This window comes from Hypanus sabinus, chromosome 28, assembly GCF_030144855.1.
Source record: "Hypanus sabinus isolate sHypSab1 chromosome 28, sHypSab1.hap1, whole genome shotgun sequence".
Classification (NCBI taxonomy): domain Eukaryota; kingdom Metazoa; phylum Chordata; class Chondrichthyes; order Myliobatiformes; family Dasyatidae; genus Hypanus; species Hypanus sabinus.
The window spans coordinates 29,446,968-29,463,537 of NC_082733.1; the positions used below are offsets into that span (position 1 = coordinate 29,446,968).

Sequence of the window (16,570 nt, forward strand, 5' to 3'; positions counted from 1 at the left end):
TTATCTCATTCTTATTCAGTTCCTTTATTGTTGTTCTTCCATTTCAATGAATGAGCTCATTGTTCTTAATTCTAGTTCTGACTTCCTGCAACTCAAGATGGCCAACTCCCTGTGTAAGAGCTATGGAATTAGCACACGTCCATGTTACACTTCATGAAGAGTCTGATGCTACAGTGAAATTGGAAAGTTACCAATGAAGTGTAACCAGCAAGTTTGAGACTTCTGAGTTTTGACAGGAATCCTGAATTTGGTGGAACTCATGCAGGGAACTGCAGGCATTTCCTGGTAAGCTCTGGACCATTAAGATAATCACAGTTGGTTTTGTTTGAAGGAAATTGTCCTACAGCTGTGCAATGATATATTTGGTTTGGAACGTTCTGCCACAGCAAACATGCAAACCAGTTAAAGCATCTCCAACACAACACAACAAAGTGTTGGTGTAAAACCGAAACCTTTCCATGTGACCATTAAATCTGAGTCTTAATGGGAAGAGATGTCTTCAGTGTAAATTGGAGAGAGAACAACTCCACCAGCCAATTCCTTGCTAACTGGGTCTCCAGCAATGAATTCAATGTACATCCCTTTCACTATAGCACCTCAGCACAATACCTAAACCACACTGTGAACTAAATGCACCTTTAATGCCACTGAAAGACTTGTGTCTGATTGAAGAGACATTTGTTTAAATGGATATTTCGCAGGGAAGAAAATCATACATGTTGTTGCGTGAATGAAATCGCCGGAGTAAATTACCGGTAGATACAAAGCAGCTTCTTTATTTGACAAAACAAGGTACAGCAGGCATTATATGAAGACGCTTTTGGTGGAAAGGTCTAGTGACCCAATAAGGGGCTCGATATTTTATGTGGCAAACATCAAAGGACAACTCCATATTTACAATGTATGGCCAATGTTTTCTTTGAAACTACATACAACCTTCACACCTCCTGGTTCACATCCACACCACAGACAACCAAATGAATTTTAATCAGCATTGTCCGGACTAGGATTCATAGCTTTTAGGAATCCATTGTTCAGAGCTGCACTCCAAATTAAATCCACAATACATTTTCAGACATGAAGACTGGTAGATAAAGTCAATTGTTAAATGTACACTATATGTCCTAAACCCAAAAATCACTCTAACAAGATTAATATTAACATAAGAACTTACCTGGTACTACCACACATTTTCCCAAAATGAGTTGTTAGGTAAGGCAAATAACAATCATTTGTTTGTTAAAAACTGGGTTAGTTATTTCCCATTTAGAATGTAGGAGTTAATTATTGCTCCAAGTACTGATAATTCAGGTAAATAATTAAAAGACCCCTAGGTATAATTATTTCTGTGACTCTTCTGTTTGCATGAATGACTAAATGTTGGCAACTTCCCAGTACAGTATTTTGTTTATTTCCTGAATTGTAGGCATTGCTGGCATAGTTGGTACTTCTTGTCCATCGCAAATACCATTGAATTGAATGATCTGCTTGGCTATTTCAGTAGAGCAGTAAAAGACAACCATATTACGGTGATAAGGAGTATCATCCAGTTTTTGAATGGACATTGAACCCATGAACACTACCTCACCACTTCTTATTTTTTTTATTTTTGCACTACTTATTTAACTTTTTAATATATATAGTCAACAAATGTATTTATTATCAAAGGTTCATTAATTATGACATATGTCAGTGATATTAAACTTGATCCTGATTCTGGAACGGAGGATGTTGGTGAGCTAGACGGGATTTTTTTCAACAATCCAGTGATCTCATGGTCACCAGTCTCAATAATAACTTAGCAGCCCATGTTTATTTGGTAAGCTCATTTTCCTTGCTGTTATACATCCTGGCCTGTGGGTAACCAGTTCAGTAACATACTGTAAATACACAATGTGAACGTACAACATCAAGTTACTAATGCAGAGTGCTTGAAATACTAAGTAGATGAGGCAGCATCCGTAGACAGAGAATTATGAAAGGCCAGCGAACCTTCTTCGAAGATGGAAAAGTGAGTAAGCAGGAAGAGAAAGGAAAAAACACCAGAATGGAACTGTGAGATATGGAACACAGCAGACAGAGGAATCAAAAGAAAATGCTGCTGACACTTCAGGAAGAAAAAAGTGAAGTAAATACTGGGTCTTGAGTACGTAACTAAATTGAAGATGAGATAATATTCCTCCAGTTTATATTGGGCTTTATTACAAAACTATCAGACGCCCAAGCCAGAGAGATCAGATGAGAGAATTGGAATGAATAACTAAAATAACAGGCAACTAAAAGCCCAGGGTCATCCTTGAGGCAAAGCAGTAACCCAACCTGCACTTGGTTTCTCCAATATAGAGGAATCAACATCTTAAAGAGCAAGTAGGTAGGAAGATATGTAAGTGATTCAGTGCTTCACTTGAAAAGATTAGTTGGATGCCTGGATAATGGGAAAGAAAGGGTAGGGGCTGTATTCACTGTGGCTGCATGGTAAAGTTCTATGAGAACTGGAGTGATTGATGGAAGACCAAGGAGTCATAGAGGGAGAAGGTGCTATGCAATGCTGAAACCAGAGGAAAGATAACTCTAGTAGTAGGATCTCACTGAAGATGACTGAAAACTACAGAGGAAGATCCACCAAAAGTGGAGGCATGTGGAATGGAAGATAAGTACAAGAGGAATTCCCTTCCGGCTCTCACTCAGGGGAAAGGGGTTGACAAAGGAAGTGCACAAAGAGAGGAGTCCAGTCAATTATGCTGCAGAGAAGGCCATTGTTAAAGAAGGTGGACGTCACAAACACTATCACAAAAATTCTCACAATCTTAAAGGATGGCAGGTAGATAGAATAAAGTCCCTACAGAAAAAATGATGGGAGGAGGTGTAGTGGAGATAGCTACAGGAGACTACATCCTTGCAATAAATATTTGTTGATAGTCTCTTACCTGGAGATGGAAAGAGACAAGTTGTGCTATGGAAAAGTCAAATACAGACCATGTAGAATTGGAAGCCATTCTGGCTCTCTAGGTTCCAATTCTTTAAATCTCTTGACATTCTCCTTTTCTCCCCACCTTCAAGGCATTCCTTAAAATCCAAGACACTGTTTAAGTTGCCCAAGTACACCCATGTGACCAATTAAGCTACTAACCCATATGCCTTTAGAACGTGAGCAGAAATGAGGGAAATGAGAGGAAACGCTTGCTCACAGGAACACAGAAACTCCTTACATACAATGGTAGAATTGAACCTGGGTCACTGGGGCTATAATAGCATTATGCTAACCACTACACTACTTCTCATATTACCTGGGGTCAGACTTTGTCCTATAGCACTGCAAATGCCTGAAGATGATTTACTAAGTAAAAGGTGCTATACAAATGAAATATTTAGTTGTTATGATTGAATATGTAAGAGAATGGAAACTGAAGACCTGTGCAGGAACAGCTCAGTGAACTGATTCTTTTCTTTGACTTTTCTTAGTATCAATATTGCTGCACACAATACACTCATCCAAAGCTCAAGAAGGAACAATTAACTGTGAATATTTGTATTCCTTGAGCAGACAATCCAGTGGTTTCACTATTACATTACAAATACCATTTTATTGCAGATATAATTAAATTTAAATATCTAATTTTTCTGTGGTAGATTTCAAACAACTTATCTCTGGTCCAATAATTTAGATTTCTAGCAACTTAACCAGCATGCTTCCATTTGGCTTGTATGCCCACCTGAATCTTGATCTAGATCAAAGTAAATTTATTATATGTCGTCATATATTATCTTGAGATGCATTTTCTTGCAGGAGAAACAGAGAAATAATATAGAATCAATGCAAAAAAACTGCACACAAAGACTGACAAATAACTGATGAGCAAAAGAAGACAAACTGTGCAAATAAAAACAAATTAAGTAAATAAATAACACTGAGAACATGCATTGTAGAGTCAGTGAAAGTAAGTCCATAGGTTGCAGAATCAGTTCAATGTGGAGGTGAGTGGAATTATCCCCAATGGTTGAAGGGTAATAACTGTTCTTGAACCTACTGGTGTGTGACTTAAGGCTCCAGTACCTCATTCCCGATGCAGCAGTAAGAAGAGGGCATGGCCTGGATAGTGGGGGGGAGGGGGGGTCCTTGATGATAGAAACTGCTTTCTTGTGACAGCACTCCCTGTATATGTGCTCGATGGTGGGGAAGGTTTTGTCTATTTTAATGACAACACCTCCGGGCACGCACCACTCCCTAGTACTGCATTGACGAATCAGCCTAGATTTTACACTCAATCCTCTGGAACATGAACTTATAATCTACTGACTGATATTGGTATAAAACCAAAATATGTAAGATAAATATAGTAAAATACCTGTCAGAATCTCCAATTTTTTCCTGAGTTCTTCCAAGTCTGTAGTCAGCAGGGAAGTACAGCCCAGGAAGTCCATTCTGCTTTCTGCATCTTCCACGTCAATGTGGCGGGACACAATATTTTTAAAGAAACTCTGCACAGCTTTGTTCTCATGGATAGTAATTGGTGTGAGTGTCTGGACCTCTCCAGACCCACATATAAATATTGCCTCTTGCTGAATATGGAGAATAAAGGCAACTGATTTGACTTGCTTTCCGTTCAAAGCTTCAGCCACCTGCGCAGAAATTGAATCCAGTGTGGAGGACTCATATACATAATTCACCACAGTTACATGTGGCCATGATGCACCTGCAATATCAGAGCAACAGTTAACTTTATTGCAGAGTATTAAAAGCCTCTGGGTGGGTAAGCTACCTAGTCCTGTATTGTTGCTTCTCCTCTTGGCAGATTCTGCTTCTGTTTCTTGTTGATCACAGTTATCTCCATTATAGGTAGTACTAGAGTTATGAGCCTGTTCCACTTCAGATCCACATCCAGCCCTTCCCTTCTCAAGCTCCTCAGGGCACATTAAGCATGGATCAAACTTATCAGATGAATCTGAGATAACCCCACTGTCTGTCTGTGTTGAAGGCCTCCTTACAGTCTGCATTGGACTGATGGTAACCTCACTCATGTTGAATTGGAAAGCAATGTAGTGGAGTTCAGTAATATTAGTGAATGGAATCCTTGCCCAGAGTTAAATCGCATATCGCCACGTGGTCTCATTGTGAAGACATCCGAATCTGCATTCACTCACTGAATCTGGGAGCCGCATCACAGAATTCCAGTTGTTGATGCTAACCTCTCCAAAGCCAATGCCAGGAATTTCTTCCTCCATGTTGGACTGCGAATTGAGTTAAACTTTTAATGAATGGTCTGATTGTGTGAATACTGCTCTCCATAGATTCAAATATCAGCACCCCTTGGGTATTCCTGCTAAAATAAGTAAGCATTTCTATTAGGGAGGATAAATATAATCAGAAAAACAGAAGTGCATTTTCTAATCAAGATATCATGAGATAAAGTGTTAATCCAACATAGACAATGGCACTTATACTTTTATGCAAATTTGCACTGAGAGTACAGTAACAATGTTTAAAATAGACTGATATGTTCTCTTGGAAAGTAAGATTAGCTTTCTGTTTAGTTTCTGCTTGAGTTATTTTTGTGCATCCTCCTCCACTTTGCCCCAGGAAATATTTGGTCAAAAGACTGAAATCAGTAATACCTTGTTATTATTTCCAGAGGACTCATCATTTGTTTTAGATGGTTTAAATATATATATTTAATACCTTCAATGATCTCTAGTGAGAAAAATGGCAAATGGTTTATTATTTTCTTTTTGGAGGATGGCTAAAATTGAAGAAGATTCTATAAACAGGGACCATTCATTTAATCGTCATTTATCTTTCTCAATGAAGATTGTTATTGATGTGACCAAAGCAGCAGAATATATTTTTGGTTGATTAGATTACATCTTGCATTGTGCAGATAAATACAGGGTCCTTTCTGAATACTGTAGATGGTTTGTGTTATCTTTATAGAAATACTCATATTGGACACTTGCTTCTAGAAAACCACTCTTTGAAATTGTCGTTTGAGACTAGCTGTGGTACTTTCATTTTTCTAGTTTGTGTGAAGGTTGAAGCTTTCCCTGAGCTGAGTACTGCTTTTGTTGGCCATTTATGAGCTCAAAATCAGAGTCAAAATCAAGTTTACTATCACTGAAATTTCTTGTTTTGCAGCAGCAAGACATAAATATTACTGTAAGTAACAAAAATAAATAAAGAGTAAAAGAACAACTATGAGGTAGTGTTCATGGACCATTCAGAAATCTAACGGCAGAGGGAGGAAGCTATTCCTAAAACATGGAGCTCAGACTCCTTGGCCTCCTCCCCTAAAGTGGTAATGAGAAGAGGGCATATCCCAGGATGATGAAAATTGTTAATAATGGAAGCTGCCTTCTTAAGGCACTTGAAGGTATCCTCAGTGGTGGGGAGGGTTGCATCTGTGATGGGGTTGGCTATGTCTACAACCCTCTGCCTCACTCTTTTAATCCTATGCATTGGCGGTGATGCAACTAATCATTGCTCTCCCCCACTGATCATGTGTGGAAATTTGCAAGAGTCTTTAGTGACCTATCAAATATGTTCAAACTCCTAATGAAGTAAGCGTGTCTTCTTCATGAATGCATCAATGTATTGGACTGGAAATCAACTGATATCCCAAGACATTGACCTTGCACCAATTTAGGAAGATTATGATGATCATAAGACATAGGAGCAGATTTGGGCTATTATCCCTCTCAAACTCACCCCCCCCCCCGCCTTCTCCCCAAAACCTTTGATCCCCTTTCTAATCAAGAATCTATCAATCTCCACTTTAAATATACCCAGTGACTTAGCTGCCACAGCCATTGTGACAATGAATTCCACAGATTCACAACCCTCTGGCTAAAGACATTCCTCCTTACTTTTTAAAAGGACATACTGGTATTCTGAGGCTATGCCTCTGGTTCTAGACTCCCTCACTACAGGAAACTCTCACTTTATCTAGGCCTTTCAATATTCAACAGATTTAAATGAGAAACCCCATGCTCATTCTTCTAAACACCAGTGAGTACAGCCCCCAGAGATATCAAACACTCCTCATATGTTAATCCTTTCATTTTTGGGATCATTCTCACAAACCTTCTCTGGAGCCTCTCTTCTAGGAGAGAAGGAACCGAACAGCTCCTTTTTCCCTATTGCCAAGAACATACAAACTAAAATTCCAATCTTTCATATTGCTCTTATATGCATAAAGGTAATTAATCTGACATGTTAACTGTTGCACTCTCTCTACAAATACTGCTCAACCTGTTGATCATGGTGCCAGAACAACGGCAAGGTAAAAGAACTGGTTGTTGACCTAAGGAGGTGGGGGTGAGCACAATTTTGCCTTCATCAAAAGAGCTGCTAAGACATATGGCACCTTGAGGTTCTTGGGCATTCATGTCCACTAGCAACCTCTCTTGACATCTCCATTTGATGTGATAATCACATTAGCATCGTACTGTCCAAGCTTCCCAGAAGATTCAGCTTGTCCTTGAGGATTCCTTCAAATTTTTACAGGTGCACTATATAAAGTAACCTGACACAATGCATCTCAGCTTGCTGTGGTAACTGCTCTGCTCTCAACTGCTGGAGCCTCAAAAGAGCAGTAAACACTTCCCAGTCCATTACATCTTCCCATCCAATCCAGCTTCACCATGCATCAGGGAACCAAGCAATCTCATCAGGATGCTCGTCCCTCTGACCAATATTCCATTTTCTCTCTTCTACCTTCTTACAGAAGATCCAGGAGCTGGGCAAGCAGGTGAAAGAACAGCCTCTTTCCCACAGCAATCTGATCTCTGAACCAATCAACTCTTTCACACCCTCTTCCAGGTGGTGCTGCCACAATCCCAAACTCTTAATTCAGTCTCCTCTTCATTCTCACCTTAGTATTTGTTTTTGCACTATACTTTGCACCATTCCACTGTTTCGTATTCACCATTATATTTATTGCTATATTCATTTTTTGCCATGTACACTGTTTACTCACACAAGCAAGGAATTTAATTGCACCCTGATGCTTATGCCAATAATCAGTATCTGAGGACTTCCAGAATTCACTGTATTTGTCTTGTTTTCATTTAACATGCACTCAGGGGTCACTTTACTAGGTTCACATTCATTCATGCAAATATTTAATCAGCCAATCATGTGGCAGCAACTCAATGCATAAAAGCATGCTGACATAGTCAAGAGGCTCAGTTTTTATCCCCTTTTGAGGTGGGGGAGAAAGGTTGACATTCAATACAGCAGAATTTATGGGCATTATCATCAGTCTTCAATGGGTTGAACAAGTTAAGCCACACAGAGTTCTGATCTGCTCAGATTCTGCCTCGGTACTGCACTGTTTGGAATCAAAAGTGTCAAGGAGACCAGATCTGTTGATGGAAGTGTGCTTATAATTTATATGTTCTGGAGAGTTCAGGAATAGTAGTACAGTTTTGTCAGGTACCTGCACAGGTTGGGTAATGGAAAGGCAGGTGTTATAGCAAAACAGGCACTTACTAAGTTAAAGATACATATTGTATGGGGAAGTATGAAGACAAATCTTGTACTAAGTTGGCTAAGATTGGGAAATGGCAAAAATTTGTGGGATAGGGAGGTTCTTAAACAATTTGTTACCATCAGTTCATGGGAGGTGCCTTTTGGGAAGGAATAGGAGGGAAGATGTATGGTTGGCAAGACTAAGGTTTGGACATAAGTGTTTGCACTCTACTTTGGCACTTGTTGGTAAGCATGGGAATGGGTGGTGTAATTTTTTTTTTGTAAGGTCCCAGAGACAGTGGAACATGTGATCATGGTGTGCCACTGATATTCACTGGAACATAGGAAGCTGTTTAAGCAATTATAGGGTGCCCAGGTTGCAGGACATGCTGGCACCTGAGTCCAGGACAGTTAAGTCATGTAGGGCCCTGGTGAATTTTTAAATTAAAACAGGTTTGTGAAGCAGGAACTGATCCGTCATGGCCCCTGTCATACCTCATAACAGTAGGCGGTGGTAATGCACTTTCCTGATAGGTGCACAAAAGAAGAAGGGTTTTAGTTGTAACGATTGTTGCTGCCAGACTGGGTGTCTCAGAAACTGTGATCTCCTAGGATTTTCACACACAATAGTCTCTTGGGTTTACACAGAATGGTGTGAAAACAACAAAAAAAATCCAACGAGCAACAGTTCCGTTGGCCAAGCCACCTTTTTAAATGAGGCCAGAGGCAAATAGCCAGACTGGTTCAGGCTGACAGGAAGGCGACAATAACTCAAGTAACGAAGTTTTACAACAGTGGCGTGCAGAAGAGCCTCTCTGAACGCACAAAACGTCGAGCCTTGAAGCCGATGAATTACAGCAGCCACTAATAAAGTCATCACTGAGGGTATAGTATGGTATCTGCCCTTTCATTTGTGGGTGAGGTCGTAAGAGGGTCATTCTTATTATGTTCTAACAACTGCGTTATCCTGCGCTGATTTTTTTTAAACTTTTGATTCCCTTGCTTATTCTGTGGCTGAACCATGTTCCACGCATTTTAATACTCATCCGTACTCCTACTTTTTTTTACCGCTCCAGATCCAGTACCACCTACATTAATTCAATCCAACTGCCAGTATTAGACACCTTTTGAAAGCAACAAGTATAGGTCACTCACTGCATTCTCTTCAATGCCCCTCATTATCGCCTTGATCCACGTTACAACTTCAAGTGCATTCAGGTTACTTCCCACTCCACACACAAACCGGTCCCGGGAGGCGAGGAAGTCACCGTATGCGCATGCGCAGGACTGAAAGCCTCTTCGGTTGCTAGGGGAAACCGCCGAGCCCAGACGCCGCTGTCAATCACAACGGGGAAGGTGAAGTTCAGAGTGAGTGTGCTGGAAGGAGTAGAAGGAGGAATTAAATTAATCAGTAACAACAGAAGTTTTTTCTATTCACGTGGTGCGGGGTGAACAACGCTTTCCCTTCCCCTGCTCGAAATTCCACATGAGCATGGAATTTTCCCGATCAACAGCTTGTAGCACATCCAGAAAGTTTTAGAATGTTTTCAAATTTTTCCCTGAATTCTCCAAAATTGCAAATACCTATTATTGCTGTCTTCAGCAAGAGCGAGATTTTATTGGAAACGGCGAGAATCCAAATCTTAAGAGAGAAACAGGTCGTATCTCCCGAAAGCATGCCCTCAGGATAGAAATGAGCAGAGGAGGTACTTGGGAAGCATTTGATGTAATAAAAATGACTAGAGTTCAGACTCTGGTGATTGTGGTCACTGCATGATTGACCTCAAAATCCAAAATTGAATAACACTTTTTATGTGAACAAAATAAAAAAAGGTTGCAAACACTTTGCATTTCAGGTAGTATCTGTGAAAAGGGGAACTGTTAAACTTTCAGTTCAAGAACCCTTTGTCAGACCATCCAAGTGTCCTGGACCTATTAACTATTTTCTTTCCACAAATGCCATCTGATCTGCTGAATGATTTCAGCATTTTGTTTTTTCTTAATTTTCAGATTTCCAGCATCTACAGTTTAAATTTTTAAAAATTTCTTGTGGGAAATTAGACAGTAACGCAGAATATGTCAGGTGATTCCCTGAATCAGGAAAATATATGTAGGCACTCTAGATATAGCTGTAAGGCTCAAACACAAGAAGATCTGCAGATGCTGGAAATCCAAGCAACACACACAAAATGCTGCAGGAACTCAGCAAGACAGCCAGCATCTGTGGAAAAGAGTGAAGAGTTGACATTTCAGGTTTGAGTCCTGACCTGAAACGTAGACTGTTTACTCTTTTCCACAGATGCTGGCTGGTCTGCTGAGTTCCTGCAGCATTTTGTGTGTGTTTGCTATGCTATCATCTCACAGCTAATTTTAAGACCATTCAATATACTCAATAATCTCCCATTTGATTGGGATGGATATATTCATTTACAATTAATTTCTTCTGATCCTGATTAATATTAATTCTGATCATTCCTGTCCTGAAAAAGTTATTATTCTTACGATTTCAGCAAATAATTGACTTGGTTGCACAGATAATGCTGATTGATGGAGAGAGCAGTTGACAAAGTCATCTATTGCTAAGATGAAAGGGGAAATCAGCCTCAGCATCATTCTCCCTGGAGGTTGTAGATGTTGCCTGTAGCTCATCTATTTCCATTCTCTCAGCAATTTGCCCAATATGCTTCTTTCTATGTATTTTACACCTTTTTGAATAAAGCAGTTCTGTTGTGTCTTTTTTTGGTCAAAGGAATTCATACTACTGTCATAGTCACTCCGATCCCATTTCCCAGGTCTGAACAACAAATTAACCTCTTGACCATGTCTGCATGCTTTTATGCATGAATAGCTGCTTCATGATTGGCTGATTATACATTTGCATTAATGAGCAGATGTTCATGTGTATATAATAAAGTGGCCACTGAGTTAAATGAGAAGAGAAGGCATATACAATGAGTGCTGGAAGTCTGAAGCAAAAACAGATAACGCTGGACAAGGATGGGCCATTTGATTCCACCAGCTCATGCTCCAGACAAACTTTCATCTGCCTTGTTTCACTCCAAAGTTCAAAATAAATTTGTATGCAATGTAGGTATGTATATGTCAACATATACATTCCTAAGACTCATTTTCTTGCAGGCAGAACAAAGAAATACCACAGAATCAATGAACAACCGTGCACAAAGACTGTGCAAAAGCATACGTCATATTAACATTGCACCAGCAGTACAATGCAATAGATAATAACAGAGGGAAAATTGAATTAAAGTAAATATAGATTAAATAAGTAAATTAAATAGTGCAAAATAGAAATAAAAAAGTAGTGAGGTAATGTTCATGGGTTCAATGTCCATTCAGAAATTGGATGGCAGAGGGGAAGAAGCTGTTCCTGAACTATATATAAACAAAGGTAGACAAACACCAGTGTGTACAAGACAAACTGTGCAAATAAAAAAAAATTACTGAGAACAAGAGCTTTAAAGAATAAAAGAGGTAATAGGCTACTTACAAGGCAGGACACCCATCTATATTGATGCTGAGGGTTGAAATTCCTGCAAGTTAGTGTCGTGTTGTTAGAAAACAGGCACACCTCCTGACTCATCTGCCCACTATGGCCAGACAAATGAATACTTGGAGAATGATATCCCTTAAGAGCAATAGATACACAATACATTCTAATGCCAGTTCATTGCTTGCATGATTGCAATTCCAAGTCTCAGTGAGGCTGCAGCTTATTGCTTAATTTGTAGAACCTCAGCTCGATAGGCCAAGTGAATACGAAGAATGGATGACGGTCATATGGGGCTGAGTTTACATTCAGACAGGATCAAACCACTGTGCAAGTTTATTCCTCTAAGCAATATTAGTGAACCAATAGTCTTCACTAAGATATCATCCAACAGCTTCAAAGTCATTTTATTAATATATTGTTTCATCTTATTCCATATCGATTAATTACTGACAATCCCTGCTCTTTTAGCATGAGCAGGTAAATGCATTGTTAGTTATCAAAATGATGGACTCATTGTAAGAGCCAATGATGCAGAAAAAGATCTTTGGAAACACATGATCGATAGACATGTTTTGCCACATTTTTATTAAACGATTTCATCATGGATAAATGAGCTATAAGTGAAGCTATTCAGTCCTTTGAGCCTACAATGCCATTTATCAAGATCTTGGCTATTTTTCTATCTCCATATTATAATATTCCCATATTATTATGGGAATAACTAGAAATCTATCTGTCCCTAAGAATAAATAACTCAGTTTCTGAGCATCAGGGTAGATATTTCCAAAGAAATTTCTCCTCATCTCAGTCCTAAAAGATCTACCCATTATTGTGATTGTAGATTCTCAGGCAGCTGTGCAAGTTTCCTTTGTTTACATAATGTTTGGAAGTTTCAATGACATCTCCTCTCATTTTTCTAAACTCTGGAGAATACAGCTTTTGTTCCTGTATCCCTCCTAACATGACAAGCAAGCCATCCCTGGAACTCATCAAGTACAAGCACCCTGAAGGTCAGGCAGCATCTGTGATGAACATTGAACTAAGTCAATGTTACGGGTCAGATAACCTTCTTCGGCATTGGGAAATTTAGGTTTCAGTTGTAGAGAGTGAGCGGAGGAATGGGTATAACAAAATAATTATCTCTGATAAAGTGAGATCAATGGGTTAATGAGCAGATAGATGCAGATTATGCTATTTTTGTCTGTGTTATGTATTGCTTACAGTAGGGCTTTTAGACACACTTAGTGAAAAGGCTATACCAAGGAAAGAGAAAAAATAAGTCAAAATCACATATGAATAACTGACAGGTATGGCTAGTTCAGATAACAGAAGAAAAAATATCTCTCTACACCCTTGACAGTCTGGCTAGGCACAGCTCAAATGCCATTTATAAACTTGCTGGTGACACTATTGTTGGCAGAATTTCAGATAGTGATGAGAGGGCGTATGGGGGTGAGATCTATCAGCTAGCTGAGTTGTGTCCAGTGACCTTGTACTCAATGTCAGTAGAACAAAGAACTGATTGTGGACTTCAGAAAGGGTAAGATGAGAGGAAACACACCGGTTCTCATAGAGAGATCAGAAGTGGAAAGAGTGAGCAATTTCAAGTTCCTGGCTGTCAACATCTCTGAAGATCTATCCAGGGACCCAACATAATGATGCAGCTACATAGAAATCACGGCAGTGGCTATATTTCATTAGGAGCTTGAGGAGATTTGGTATATCACCTAATATACTAGCAAATTTCTATAGATGTACTGTGGAGAGCATTCTAACTGGCTGCATTACTGTCTGGTAGGCAGGGGGTGGTGGGGTGGGTGGGCGGTGGCTACTGCTCAAGACTGAAAGAAGCTGTAGAAAATTCTGAACTCAGTCAGCTCCATCATGGCCACTTGCCTCAGTAGCATCCAGGCCATCTTGAAGGAGTAATGCCTCTAAAAGGTGGCATTAAGGACCTCCATCACCCAGGACATGCCTTCTCATTGTTACCATCAGGCAGGAGGTACAGGAGCCTGAAGGCACACATTCAGTGATTCAAGAACAGCTTCTTCCCTTCTGCCATCCAATTTCTGAATGGACATTGAACCCATGAACACCACTTTTTTGCATTACTTATTTAATTTCACATACATGTATATATTTCTGAATAATAGAATGATTAAACTAAAGATGGTGAATTCAATATTGAGTTTGGAAGATTGCAATGTGTCCAGAAGAAGGATGTGCAAGTGAATTGCTGCTTCTGTTTGAGTCCTGGATGGTGGGAAATGAAAGAATAAAAGAACAGGTGGTGCAGATCCTGCAGTTGCATAGGGAAGTGCGATAAGATGAGGAATGGTTTGTGAGAACACAAAAGCAGAGGAACTCTTCCAGTCTGTTCTAGAGATGATGCTGAGGGACAATCCTGATATCTGAATTATTTAATATACTACTGTTTGTGTCTCCCTCATTGTTTGTATGAATTGATTTTAAATTGCAATGTAAATATCAATTTAGGTCCATGTCCACAGATCACTGTAGGGTTACAGGCATATGCTGTGTTGGCCTTGGTTGGGGGAACGAGTTCAAGAATGTTGCACCTCTATAAAACCATGGTACAACCACACTTAGAATATTGTGTTCAGTTCTGGTTGTGTCATTATGTGAAGGATGTAGAAGGTTCAGAGAGGGTACGGAGGAGATTTACCAAGATGCTGTCTGGACTAGAGGGCATGACAAGATGATAGGTTGATTGAGTTAGGGCTTTTCTCTTTGGAGTGAAAGGGAATGATAGGTGACTTGATAGAGGTGTACAAGATGATGAGGCATAGATAGAGTGGATAACCAGAGAGTTTTCCCAGGGCAGAAAGGCTAATAGAAGGAGGGCATATTTTAAGGTGATTGGAAGAACATATAAGGGGGATGTCACAGGTAAGTTCTTTAGACAGGGAGTGGTGGTAGAGGCAGATACATTAGGGGCACATGGATGATAGAAAATTGGTAGGTTATGTTGGAGGGAAGGGTTAGATTGATCTCAAGAGTAGGTTAAAAGGTCGGCACAACATCATGGGCCAAAGGGCTTGTACTATGCTATAATGTTCCATGGTCTAATTATTGGGAAATTGCAATACTACCAGAAGTGCTGTCAGTCTCCTGATTAAGCGAGGTTCATAGACTTCAACAGTACTGTATAGACATATGACCTTCAGCCCATCACATCTATGCTAACCATCATGGCTACCTCTGTGTTAATCCCATGTCCCTCTATGCTTTGGACATTCATGTAACTGTTGTTCCTGTTTTTGCCTTCACCACCTTCACTACCAGCTCTTTCCAGATACCATCTACACTTTGAGTGAAAAAATATCCCTTCAGATCACCCTTAAACCTCCCCCATCTCATCTTAAACCTCTTGATTAGTCAGGGCATGGAGAAAGCAGGAGATTGGGACTGAGAGGGAAAATGAATCAGCCATGATGAAATGGTGGAGCAGACTTGATGGGCCAAATGACCTAATTCTGCATCTATATCTTAAGTACCCCTACTGTGGGAAACAGACATTAGCTATGAACCCTCTCTATGCTTCAAAGTAAATTTATTATCATTATACATATATGTCACCTGAGATTCATTTTCTGGTGGGTCTTCACAATAAATACAAAGAACTAGAACATAGCCTCAAGATTTGGAGGGAATAAGTTTAGGATGGAGATGAAGATGAACTGCTTTTCCCAAAGAGTGGTGAATCTGTGGATTTCTCTACCCAGTGAAGCAGTGGAACCTACCTCAGTAAGTATATTTAAGACAAGGTTGCATATTTAAGACAAGATTTTTGCATAGTAGGGGAATTAAGGGTTATGGGGCAAAGGCAAGTAGGTGGAGATGAGTCCATGGTCAGGTCAGCTGTGATCTTATTGAATGGTGAAGCAGGCTTGATGGGCCAGATGGCCTACTCATGCTCCTATTTCTTATGTTGTTATCTTTTTAAACACAACAGAATCAATGAAAAACTGCACACAAACACTTATGGACAAACAACCAACGTGCAAAAGACAAATAATTATGAAAATACAAAAAGAAAAACAGATAATAATAATAATAATAATAATAATAATAATAATAATAATAATAATAGATAAATAAGTAATAAATAATATTGAGAACAGGAGTAGTAGAGTTCTTGAAAGTGAGTCCATAGCCCAGTTGGGACTTCAGAATTGGGGGAAGTTACCCATTCTGGTCCGGGGCCTGAGGTTGAGGAATAATAACTGTTGCTGAACCTGTGATGTGAGACCTGAAGGCTTCCGTACTTCCTTACTAATGGCAGCAACACAAAGAGAGCATGGACTGGATAGTGGGGGTCCTTGATACTGGATGCTACTTTCCTGCAACAACCCTCGTTGTAGATTTGCTCAATGGTGGGGAGTGCTTCACCTATGATGGACTGGGCTTTTCCATTCAAGGGCATTTATGTTTCTATACCAGGCTGTGGTGTAACCAGTCAATATACTCTCCACCTTACATCTATAGAAGTTTGTCAAGGTTTTAGACGACATGCTGAATCTTTGCAAAGTAGAAAGTAGAGGTGCTGCCCTGCCTTCTTTGTAATGATACTT

General features: G+C 39.7%; 1 protein-coding gene across 7 annotated transcripts in view; it reads right to left on the bottom strand.

Annotated features, from left to right (window-relative positions):
* Window positions 1-9,804, bottom strand: part of LOC132382540 (serine/threonine-protein kinase Nek8-like) — a 117,335-nt gene extending 107,531 nt beyond the window's left edge. Inside the window, exons 1-2 of one of the 7 annotated variants that reach the window (XR_009508384.1) lie at window positions 9,620-9,804; window positions 4,347-5,321 (exon numbers count right to left, since the gene is read on the bottom strand). Coding sequence is in view for 4 of the 7 variants with exons in the window: in XM_059952844.1 (XP_059808827.1) it covers window positions 4,347-5,019 (673 nt within the window). In the remaining 3 variants the exon portion in view is untranslated. Of the gene's footprint in view, window positions 1-1,174; window positions 1,274-4,346; window positions 5,322-9,619 lie in introns of those variants that run through there. The other 6 variants (XR_009508383.1, XM_059952844.1, XM_059952845.1 and 3 more) reach the window with 6 other exon arrangements.
* Window positions 9,805-16,570: the final 6,766 nt, after the last annotated feature.